The sequence below is a fragment of the Tetrao urogallus genome (assembly GCF_951394365.1).
Source record: "Tetrao urogallus genome assembly, chromosome: 1".
Classification (NCBI taxonomy): domain Eukaryota; kingdom Metazoa; phylum Chordata; class Aves; order Galliformes; family Phasianidae; genus Tetrao; species Tetrao urogallus.
This window is the reverse complement of record NC_136813.1, coordinates 157,594,808-157,607,062: the sequence shown is the minus strand read 5'-3', so window position 1 is coordinate 157,607,062 and position 12,255 is coordinate 157,594,808. Positions and strand designations below refer to the sequence as shown.

Here is a 12,255-nt window from a genome sequence, read left to right as displayed (position 1 = left end):
GAGCGTCCTATGTTCTGTCCTGTTTTACACCGGTTTGAAGGTCCGTGAGTGATTATTCATATTCTGCAACTGCTTGCAAAGTCAGATAGCATTTCTAAAGGATGCAGGAGATTCGCGGAAGGCAGAGATCAGGCATCCCTTCAGAAGGGAAAATGAATACATCTCATTTCATCAAACCGTGCAGATTTGCTACACTTATGAAAGAAGTGTAGGACTTTGTTATTGCATTTTCCCCATGGAAAGTAAGGCCCTTATTCGTCAAACTAACGTATGGAAGTACATCGTGTATTCCACAGGACTGAATGCTGTGGATAAACAGATAGGCAACTGCTCATGAGATCGGAGATAAAGAGATCAAAAAAAAAAAAAAAAAAAAAGAAAAGAAAAAAGAAAAAAAAAAGGCATGGAGATAGTTTTTGAAGCATGTGAGCAAAGTAAGGAGAACAGGAGCGATGCTTTCATACATCGATCTGGATCTCCGCTTTGCAGATTAATTCTGCATTTTCACAATCCCTACCCGCAAAAGTTTGGGGGTGGGGGAGAACGTGGGAGAAGCGGGCTCAGACCGAGGCTCTCCATGCTCCCGGCCGGGGTTAAGCCGCGTGGCGGTGCTCACCCCTGGCCGCGCTCACATAATCCCCGAATGCTGCGGCTGTGAGCGGGGATGCGGCGCGGGTCGCGGGTGTGCAGGGCCGGGGGGGGAGAGTGGGAGCCGTCCTGGGGCCGCGGAGCGGCGACATGAGGCTCTCGGGAAGCGCCAGCCAGCTCTTAAGGGCTGATTCTTCTCGGCATATTAATCCCTTCGATATAAGTAGGATATTTATCCTTTATCTCGGCTCCATCCCCGCGTTCGGATGACAGCGCTATTGTCGTCCAAACGTGCGTTCGGCGGCTCTTTATTAAGTCTATATAAATACAACCCAGCACCGCGTTCAATATTTACGGGGCGAGCGCGCTCTCAAGCGCACGATCGCGGGGAACCCCAAGGCTCGGGGAAGGGGGAGGCTGTGGTCGCCCAGCGCATCGTCCTCCTCCCGCCTCGGCCGGGGCTCCCCCCGCCCGCAGCCCCCCCGGAGCCGCCGTGTCACCCGGCGGGACACCTCCCCCGTCCCCGCGCCGCCCCCTCCTCCCGCCCCCGCCCGCTCCCCCGGGGCGCCGCCGTCACCGCCGGCAGCCGGAGCAGCCGCTGAGCCGAGGGGCGGCGGGGCTTGCCCGCCTCTCCCCCTTCCCATCCCTTCCCTTCCCTCAGCCTCTCCCCGGTGCCTATATATAGCTGCCTCTGCCCGAGCCAGCCGGGAGAGCGCTCTGTACCTGCAAGAGACAGAAAAGACAAAATAAGAGCGGAGCGGCGAGGAGCGACTCTCCAGGGCCGGAGGGAGGAAGAGGAGGCGGAGGCGCCGCCGTCCGGTGCCGCCGCCCCCGGTGCCGGCCGAGCCCCGCGGGGGCGGCCCTCCCGATCTCCCTTCCATCCCCCACCGCCCTCCCTGCGCGGCGGCGCGGGGCGCGCATGGCTCAGGCGCTGCCGGGGCCGGGCGCGGAGCCCGACCCCGGCCCCGGCGGCTCGGGCTGCGCGGGAAGGAGAGCTCCGTGCGAACGGCGGCGCTAGGGGGAGCTGCCCGGCATGTGCTGAAGTGCCCCGCAGCAGCCGCACAAGTTGACGGAGCGGCCGGACGGCGCGGAGAGCCCGCAGCCGCACCCCCGAGCCCGTCCCGTCACCCCGGCCGGGGCTGCGGGCGATGTGAGCGGCGCCGCCCGGGCTCTCCCGGCTCGCTGCCTCCCATGTCTTCGGGGCCCCCTCGGGGGGCGGCGGCCCCGCGGGAGGCGGAGGCGGCGCTGCCGTAATGGCCCTGGAGGAGAAGCGGGAGAAGCGGCCGCCCGTCACCCCCATGATGATCGAGGAGGAGGCAGCCCTGCGCAACGGCAGCCGTGGACTGCCGCCGGGGCCCTGGGCCGAGGCGGCGGGGCCGCGACCCCGCACGACGGAGCGGCACATCGCCGTGCACAAGCGCCTGGTGCTGGGCTTCGCCGTCTCCATCCTGGCGCTGCTGGCCGTGACCATGGTGGCCGTGCTGCTCAGCGTCCGCTTCGAGGAGTGCGGCGCCGCCGCCGACGGACCCCCGCGGGCCGCTAACAACGGGAGCCTGCCGGGACTCGCGGCTGGGCAGCCCCGCGGCCGGGCCGAGCCGCGGGAGGAGACGCGGGGCGGGGAGGAGGCGGCGGAGCAGCAGCAACAGCAGGAGGAGGAGGAGGAGGAGGAGTGGCAGCGGCGGCGGCAGCTGCCGCCCTGGGCCCGGCCACGGCTGCCGCGGCACCTGCGACCGCTGCACTACAACCTGATGCTGAGCGCCTTCATGGAGAACTTCACCTTCTGCGGGGAGGTGAACGTGCAGCTGGAGGTGCGCAACGCCAGCCGCTACATCGTGCTGCACGCCCACCGCATGCACATCGAGGCGGTGCGCGTGGCCGAGGACAAGCTGGCGGGCGCCGTGCGGGTGGCACGGTCCTTCCTCTACCCCCAGACCCAGGTCCTGGTCGTCGTCCTCAACCGCAGCTTGGAGGTACAGCGGAGTTACAACCTCAAGATCATCTACAACGCGCTCATCGAGAACGAGCTGCTCGGCTTCTTCCGCAGCTCCTACGTCCTGCACGGCGAGCGCAGGTACGGCGGGAGGAGCCCGGCGGGCGGCACGCCTCAATCCGCGCCCCTCGGCGGCGGCCCGTGCACAACTTCGGGCGGCGCGGGGCGGCGCTGCGAGGCGGGGAGGCGCCGAGGGCCGGCGCTTGGAGGGGAGGAGCTGCCGGAGTTTCTGCGGCCGGGACGGGAGAGGGGCTAGGACTGAGGGAAGGTGGTGGTGGCAGTTGGGGCCGAAGGGGTTTCTTCGCTCCGAAAGTGAACCTTTATCGGTCGGTGCGGCCGAGAGAGAGGCTGAAAATTAGCCAAAAAAAGTAAGTCAGTCAGGAAAAGAACGCTCGCCGGTTCAAATCGACAGCCCCTGCGTTAGAGAGTACTCTTGCGCAATGTGGTTATTGGCAGTTTTCACCAGTCTGATGTTGGAATTGCAAGTGGGATTGAAATTGCCTGAGCCGTTTGTCATTGCACTGAAATAAAATGTAAATTTGGAAATGCACGGCTGTAGGAAAGGATGCAGATAAAACGCCTTTATTGCAGAGAAGTGAGCGAATGGGGCAATCAGGCGTTTCTGCAGACCTGTGTAGAAATGGGCACGCAGTAAGACAAGGCTGCCGACAGCAGGGGGGATAATTCGCTTTACAAAGGCAGCAAGAAGTTGTTTAAGCAGTTACTGCTCCTGCCTGTCTAAGCTTCCTGTGGAAATAGTTGAGCTGCCTGGTAGCTGCTTCTGCTGTGACGTTTCTTCAAAGTTACTGTTCTGTGTTCTATGCCAGTGCTCCTGTTATGATTTGGGGGTTGAAAAAAAAAGAAAAAAAAGTCAGTTTGTTTTCATAGCCATCAGGAGAGTGTAAGGCACAGGAGTGGAAGGCAGTGGTAAAATGCCCTTCCCACAACTTTCTGTATCACTTCTGAGAAACGAGGCATTTTGCTTTCAATGCACTCGAATATAGTTATACTCAGCATGATCCTTACTGTTACGGTAGTGTGGTGTTGAAATCAGCAGTGGTGGTTTTTCTTTGCGCCAGCTCACGTGTTTATTTTGGTAAAATGCTGTTTTTTAAAATCTGCATCAGTTCAGGGTTACGGTTTCAGATGTGTACCATGAGCATTGTTTTTCCCCTTGAACTATCAAAAAGTTAAAGACTCCCTGAGATATAAAATAAATAATACACATTCTAAACTACGAAACTTTTTCATTAGAAGTGCCCTCTTGCGATTCGCATTTTGATTAGTGGCCTGATTTTAATGTAACTCATGTAACCATTTGTCGTCCTGAAACGTGGATGATTTCTGCTGTGACAGACATCAAGGCTTCTCTTCTGCTCCCAGGGACCTTGATTTTCCAGCAGAATTTCAGCTTTCTGACGTCTTTATATTCGATTAAAATACAGAGACATTGCTGGAGGAGTAGTTGTTGTAAAAGGGTCTAAAACATCATTTTTCACTTTTGTGATACGTCAGGAGTGAGTAATGGGTTAACTGTGAAGCTTTCCAAGTGTAACAGTGCCTTCATTTCATAATTCTTTTGTTCATAAAGTTAGTCCATTTACTGTGGTCTTCATAGGTGAAAGCCATAAATTAGCCTAAAGTGTTCACAGTAGCATGAAGTACTTATTTTCTTACTGCAATCTGTGCTACTTTAATTGAAAGCTGAAATTCAAGTGATAAGCCACAAACTTATTCTTCATTATGTGCTAGAATTCGCTGATTACTGAATCAACACACATTTAATACACAGCTCCTGTAGAGTACCATAGTAATATGCACACGTAATTTAAATGAACATCCACCTTGGGCATAAATGAAAAAGAGAAGAGAATTGTATATTATTCAGACAAAACAAACAGACATATTCTTCCATCTTATCACTACTAAGATGTCAAAATAGATAGCTTGTTGAGGAAACACACGTCTTCCTTTAACAGATGAGGTGGAATTAAAATACCTGCAAATTACTGCTGTGGGGATGCTGAGCAGACAGGCTGCAAGGCTGTCATTCCCAGAAGTACAACTTTTGTGGTGATATACTTGGGAATCGGAGATAAAAATGTCAGTGCCCAGAGAAGGATCTAGAGGATGAATTACTCAACCTGCTCTTCATTTTTGGTATGGGGTAGAAGTTTTGCTTGTTGTTCTTCCTAACACTTAGGGGAATAGATAAGAATCATAGAATGGCCTGGGTTGAAAAGGACCACAATGATGGTCTAGTTCCAACCCCCCTGCTGTGTGCAGAGTTGCCAGCCACTAGACAAGGCTGCCTAGAGCCACATCCAGCCTGGCCTTGAAGCACAGACTATTTTACTTTAAGCAGTTTAGTCTTTGGGAAGAAGTTTTAAACTTTCTTTTTGTTTTACTTTATGCCACAATAAGGAAATTGGTATTTGATAGTAATGTGTGTGTTACAAACACCACTGTTACTGGTAGCTGGTGTATTTTTAGTATGGAATATTGACCATCCAGTGTTTGCCCAGTTACGTCTGTGTGGATGTTATCTATTCCTCTGTGTGAATACAGAGGATGCAGAGGTCACTGGTGAAGAGATTGTTTCAATGGCCTAACACCTAACAAGACTGCAGATAGGACCCTGAAAAAGTGGGAAAAATGTTCCCTTTTTTTTAGAGGGTAACAGCATATATACAGTATTCCCTATTTATGCATTTACGTGTATATCTGAGCTCATTAAAAATGTTAATTGCAGCTGAAAGTTCATCATTCTGGCTTTATTAATAACAGGCTGGTACAAGCTTCCGAGCTCACTTGAAGCTACTGTTGGTGTCTATAGCTCTTTAGCATGTGCCTAGAATGCAGAATCAGGACCACTTGAAATACTTTGCATATAAATTAAGTTGCTTTGCTTCATTTAATTGGCTGATTTGGCTTTGTTGCACTAGTGCAAATCCACTGATAATAATGGAATTTTCCTGGATTAACACTGGAATACCTGGCATCAACTTTTTACCTTATATTGAACAACCTTATTCAGGAATATGATGTAACTAATCTGTATTTTATAGTGAAGCAAGACAAATGCAGTATGATGAATTCCTTCGGTGATGATTTGCCTAATAAAGCCTTTTGTTTTAGACAAAAAAAAAAAAGTACAATGGTAAAACCTTCAGTGGTGGGAAAAAAAATCTTTTTTTTTTTCTTTTTTCTTTTTTTTTTTTCCTTTGAATAGATTTATGAAAGAGGTGATCGTTTCACTTAAAACCATATCTGGTTGTCTCGAGCATGGATGCTCTATAGCGAGATAAATGCAACATTTCAAGAAGTTTTTCTTCATGAATTTTATAAAATAATGCTAGCAATATTTCTAAAACCCAAGAAGTTGTAGAAAAAAATAATTATCCTTAAAGGTTTCCTGATTATTTACTTATATTTCCCCCTCAGGGTTTGAGAGCATCAGATATTACAGAATACAGAATATGATACCGTTATTTGTACTGTAGAGTAATGCTCGTGGACTGATGAATAATGAGTGCCACCACTTTCATTTTATCAAACGTATCCACCTGCTCTCTTCCTCCAGAGGAGTAACAGATGATTATTCGACCTCTAAAATCGTGGCAAATGTTTACCAGCTATCTAAAATTGCATGGTGATTTCCACTGATGAAATCTTAAAAATTGAGACATGATTCAATACTTCTCCAAAAGCCTTCATATTTGGTTATGTAGTTTAGCTGTAGTCATTTTCTTGCCCTCTGTGCTTCAGAGAATGTTCCTATTGAACACTGCAGTTCAGCCTTTTAAATGCAGCTCCTTTCTGCATAGTGATCATCGTATGTGGGGTTTTGTCTGAATGGTGTAAGTTTGGAGAAAGTCTCTACTTGCAAAGGTTCCTTTTCAGTATCTGCATTAACATCTGCTTAGTTCCAAAGAAAATGATCACTGTTATTGATAATAATTGTTATTATAATGAAATTAAACTATTGAGCTTTCCCATTTTATACAGTGGCTTGGTGTCTTCAGAAATCTTTGAGTATTTTGCCGTGTGAACTGATACGTATTTGTTTTCAATAAAATATACCACATAAGAAAGGCACCTTTGAAAAAAGGTAAACTACTCCGTGCTTGTGTAATTATTTGGTTGTATTTGTGATTTTTGCGAAGATCCCTGAATATATATAATTTTTTTTGTGACTATATGCAGTAGCAATACTGCTGTGTTTTAGCACAGCGTGTCTGAGACCTGTCCACTTGCAGAGAAGTAATCAGCAGTGGAAAACAGCAACCCCCCTGAGTACACTGTGTGGGTGTAAGTTCTAATGTCCAAAGAAAGGCAGTGTGTGCTGTCAGCATCTCAGGGCAGAGTGAGCTCCCCAAAGGCTACTAAATCCTGGCTTTAACTGAGGCCGTGCTTGCTTATGACCGATATTGGCAAACTTTTTTTCACATACAGAACAAAGCTTCTGTGAGATCCTGAAGTCTGATAGAAGGGGATTATTTAACCTCAGCGTGATGCCAGCAAATTTGTACAAAATTTATAGGCCATTACTTTATATTGATTGTGTTACAGTACAGGTAGTAAGAATTCACATCAAGAAAGGCCACAATGATAAAGCAGTGTTCAATGCTGTATACTTGTACTGTTACATTTGTTGTTGTTAAACCACAATAGTCAAGCAATGTCTGATTTACTATGCCCATGAATAGAGTGCTGGTCACAGACAGTAACTGCCGCAATGTCTTTTGTTTGCTTCTGTTCCAGGTTTCTTGGTGTTACGCAGTTCTCTCCTACTCATGCCAGAAAAGCCTTTCCTTGCTTTGATGAGCCCATCTACAAGGCCACTTTCAAAATCAGCATCAAGCATCAGGCAACTTATATATCTTTGTCCAACATGCCAGTTGAAACATCTGTTTTTGAAGAAGACGGGTGGGTTACAGATCACTTTTCACAAACCCCTCTGATGTCCACATATTACCTGGCTTGGGCAGTGTGCAATTTTACATACCGGGAAACCATCACCAAGAGTGGAGTCGTTGTAAGTATTTCTGATGTTGTACCAGACACGTTTTGCTACTTTGAAAATCTCTTTTTTTTGCAAGGGATCATAACATCAAGTACTTTAAGAGTTTCTTGCTTAGCATTCCTAAAATTTGCCAGCTCATTCAATGTTAGTGTGCATTGTTTGGAGCATTTTCTAAAAGTTTACCTGATTTTTTTTTTTTTTTTTTTTTTTTTTAATTTCTCCCTGCATGGGAGCTGCTGAATCACGGCCTGAACCTCTGATTGATCACCTGAGGCGAGCCGTGAGTCAGCCAGAGGAGCACAGGTGAAGGCAATTCAGCTGTGCTGCCGAAAGGGGTGGAGCCTGGCTGCACCCCTCCTAGACCTATTGAAGAGCTGGCTACCAGTGGGGAAGGATCTCATCTGGAGATCCCTCCTTCTGGTGTTTTGTGAGTGAGCCCAGCATAAGGGTAAGCCTTCCATTTATTCTCTTTTGTTATCATAGTCCACTTCACCGAACTCTCTTGTTTATTTTGTGGTTGTAATGTCTTGATGTCCATTGATTATACGCTCCCTAATGCTTTTTTAATTGTTAAGTTTACAAAGTTTTGTTGTCTAATGAAATTTTAAACTTTCAGGTATCCTTTTCAATTCACTTTTATTTCCTCAGTATGTTTTCTCTTGCTTCGATACCAGTGTTTGTGGTACAGTAATATGGAAGGGTTGTTAGTCTCCTTCTTTTAATATTGACATTCCCGTGGTGTGCTGTGTGCTAGCTTGACAGGCTGCTTAAGTATTTTATCTCAGAACTTGTTTAGAAGCAGAACTTTATGTCCTATCAGCTTCATGAAGTGCAGTTCCATGTTGGTGGAAGCACTGACTTTCTGGAGCTGTTGTTTCCAAATTCAGCATGATTCCAGTTATGCTGTGGAGGGGGAAAAAAAAAAAAAAAAAAAAAAAAAAAAAAAAAAAAAGGAAATCCTTTATTTATATCAGTTTTGTTTTTGTTTACAAATATCAAGCACAGAACTGTACAACAAGCTAAAACATACATGAGAAATGCTGTCAGCTTAATAGAATATTTCACAGTGCTGTCATCTTGATTTTTCAGGTGTATGTTCAGAGAAACACTTCCTTTTTAGTTTCTGTGAATAACAAAACTGATCTACTTTTGGAAGCTGAGGGCTAGGCTGGAGTTCTAGCTTTGTGCCTGAGCAAAGTGCATTTTTACCTTTATGCTTCTACAAATGCTCGATTACTTGTGCTGTAGTTTGGTGCCATAAAGAAGAACTGCCTGCCTCCTTACTGTTGTTGATCAAGACATGGAGTGTATCCATAATCACTTTTATCAAGTCTGAGCTTTGAGCTGCTGCAGAGGGAGCTGATCTCACCTCCTCTCAGCCAGAAGTTTTCTTTACTTTCTTGTGCCAGTGCTCACCTCTGCACAGCCCGATGCAGTTCTGAGAACTGACCTGAAAAGATAAATGAAAATGTGTGAATGTGTTTTCAGGCAGATCAGTTCTTTGATCCATCTTTTTGTGTGACTGCCTGAGATCTAGGATTCAAGGCTGTGGTAAGATGAAGGAGTTTAGACCCAGCCCTCTTTGTTGGTGGCTCTCACTTGGGTCATACTGAAATCATGAGGAAATCAGCATCTGAGATTATTTCGTCTGAGTAATGTAATGATGTTGGAAATTCAGAGCCTGTACTTGCAGTTCTACTGGTTGCCTGTGATGGCTGCACTGCTTGTGTAGCTCAATGTTACTGAAAGAGGAAGGCTCCTAGCTCTGCTTCTTCAGGCTGGGACCAGCTGCTCCTCCCTGTGCAACAGCTCTGTGCTAGCTGAACCATTAGTTGAGTTGATTTCACTTACAAGCTTGAAGAAATGAAACCTCTCTCTCTCTCTCTCTCTCTCTCCATTTTTTGTTCCTTCTTTTTTAGCAAGGATATTTCTCTGTCAATTCAGCAAGTTAATTTAGAAAAAGATTGCGTATGTGCCCGTGCAAAAAAAATGTAAGAAGGGAGAATGGTGGAGCTGATGCCTGCTTCTTAGTGCTGCTACCTTCAGATTGATTGTCTGTAGAAGAAGCATTGCTCTTGGGATGAGTAATTGGTTGCCTCAGGCTGTTGTAATAGTTGCAAGACTGACCTAAGTAGAACAGGCTGAGATTTCAGGCCATTTCTTTCTCCTTATCAATCAGTATGGAAACAGACTTCTGTCCAGGTTGGAGTTGATGATCTTCATTGTAATCCTTCCTGGTGAAGGATTTGGTTTTAAGCTCAGAACAATATCATATTTTTCTGCTTCAGAAAACAGCAGTTACTTGTGTTTCTCCTGTAACTCCTCTAAGATGGAAGTTTTCGATATATGCTGTCTTATGTTCCTTGTTCTCTAATACAATGTATTATTTGCAAGTTCAGCATGCATAATACTACTGTATTATCTCTGGCAAGTCCTCTACACATCCTTAAGGAAAAAAAAAAAAAAAACAACCCCCCCAAAAAAAAACAACAAAACAGTTGTAAGCTGTTCAATTTTCAGCATCACGTAAACAAATATGTGCAATGTGAAGAATGAGCTTCAGGACCATCAGTTTGAAAGATACATCCTATTTCCTCTTTATTTTCTTATGGTGTTCACAGCTCATAACTCATAAGCTTCTGCTACTTGAGCATGTATAATATCTTGAAGACAGAAGCATACTCATGTGATATAGACACTAACTATTGCTTTCTGCTGGTCTCAAAGACAACATCCAAGTATTTATTTCATGATGGCTGCAGTGGTCTTAGTTATGTTTGAGTCTCTTGCTCAGCAAATTTAGGACATGTTTACTCCACGACCTTGAGCGTACCACCACACAGAACTTTGTCAGCAGTTGCTGCAAATTAGTAGGCAGTTTTTGGCGAAGACATGAAAACTAGAAGCCTGTATAGATTGAGATAATCTCATATCCTATAAGGTTGCTCAGATTTGTTGAAAGAATACCTTGTGTTAACATATGGTGAACAGCTTAGAGCTGGCTTTGTTGATATGAATTGCTGAGGTAAGCCATCACTTTGTGGCTTTTATACTGTAACCCCAGGGGTCTGTGTCTATTATCTGGGTAAATTTTTGAAATTTGACCTCCTGGTGCAGGCAAGTCTAAACTTCTTGGTTCCCTCTGAAGCTGTTTGGGCACTAAAATTTACTTGTTCCTGTATTCTTGGCAAGTGAACATAAATATTTGATGAAACAAAGTTAGCTTCTAAAAATAAATGAATGTTCAAGAAAATTAACCCAACCTCTGTGATGAAACATTTTGATGTGTATTGATTGGATGGTCATAGCCGCAGGATTGTGGTCAATAACTCTATGTCCAGGTGGAGGATAGTCATGAATGGTATCCCCCAGACACACTGCATGACCTGTGCTCTTCAACATCTTTATCAAAAGCATAGACAGTGGAATCAAGTGCACCCTCAGCAAGTTTGATAATGACACCAAGCAGAAGGGTGCGGCTGACACAACGGAAGGAAAGGACGTCATCTAGACAGACCTGGACAGGCTCAAAAGTTAATAATAAATAATAAAGTTTAACAAGACCAAACGTAAGGTGTTGCACTTGGGTCTAAGCAATTCCAGATGTGAGTACAGACTGGGAGAAGAAGACACAGAGAGCATCCCTGCAGAGAAGGTCTTATGGGTCTTGATGGACAAAAAGCTGGACATGAGCCAGCAGTGTGCTCTTGCAGCCTGGGAGGCCAACAGTATCCTAGGATGCATTGAAAGAGGGGTGGCCAGCAAGGTGAGGGGGGTGATTGTCCCACTCTGCTCTGCGCTTCTGAAGTCCTAGCTGGAATACTGCATTTAGGTCTGGCACCCCAGGCGCAGTAAGAATGCGGAGCTATTGGAGCAGGTCCAGAGAAGGCCACAGAGATAATCAAGTGACTGGAGTACCTCTCCTATGAAGAGAGGTTGAAAGATTTGGACTTCTTTAACTTGAAGAAGAGAAAGCTTTGGGGAGATACCATTTCAGCCTTCCAGTAGCTGTAGGGAGTTTACAGGCAGGAGAGGGACAACTTTTTAACATGATCTGATTGTGATAGGGCAAGGGGGAATGACTTTAAACTGAAAGAGGGGAGATTTAGGTTAGATGTTAGGAATAAATTTTTTACTCAGAAGGTAGTGAAGCGCTAGAACAGGTTGCTCTGAGAGGTTCTGGATGCTCACATTCCTGGAGGTATTCAAGGCCAGGTTGGACAGAATCCTGGACAGCCTGATCTAGAGGTTGGCAATCCTGACTATGGCAGGGGGATTAGAACTAGATGGAGAGGTACCCTTCAATCTATATCACTCTATGATTAAGGGGCCTTTCTTCTATTAATGGGATGTATATTATTTTATAGATCTGTGGAAGAATCACACAGATCACAGAATCACCCGGGTTGGAAGGGACCTCAAGGATCATGTAGTTCCAACCCCCCTGCCTAGCAGGGCCACCAAACATACACATTTAGATCAGGTTGCCCAGGACCCCGTCCAACCTGGCCTTGAACACGTCCAAGGACGGGGCATCCACAACCTCCCTGGGCAGCCTGTTCCAGGGCCTAACCACTCTCCTTGTAAAGAACTTCCCCCTAACGTCCAACCTAAATCTTCCCTCCTTCAACTTGGATCCATTTCCCCTAGT

The 12,255-nt window shown here is 46.3% G+C and overlaps 1 protein-coding gene across 1 annotated transcript in view; it reads left to right on the top strand.

Annotated features, from left to right (window-relative positions):
- Nucleotides 1-1,841: 1,841 nt before the first annotated feature.
- TRHDE (thyrotropin releasing hormone degrading enzyme) overlaps nucleotides 1,842-12,255 on the top strand; it is a gene marked incomplete at both ends in the record, with an annotated part of 207,291 nt that continues 196,877 nt past the window's right edge. Inside the window, 2 exons of the mRNA XM_079538556.1 lie at nucleotides 1,842-2,659; nucleotides 7,343-7,616. Coding sequence (XP_079394682.1) covers nucleotides 1,842-2,659; nucleotides 7,343-7,616 — 1,092 coding nt within the window. The remainder of the gene's footprint in view (nucleotides 2,660-7,342; nucleotides 7,617-12,255) is intronic.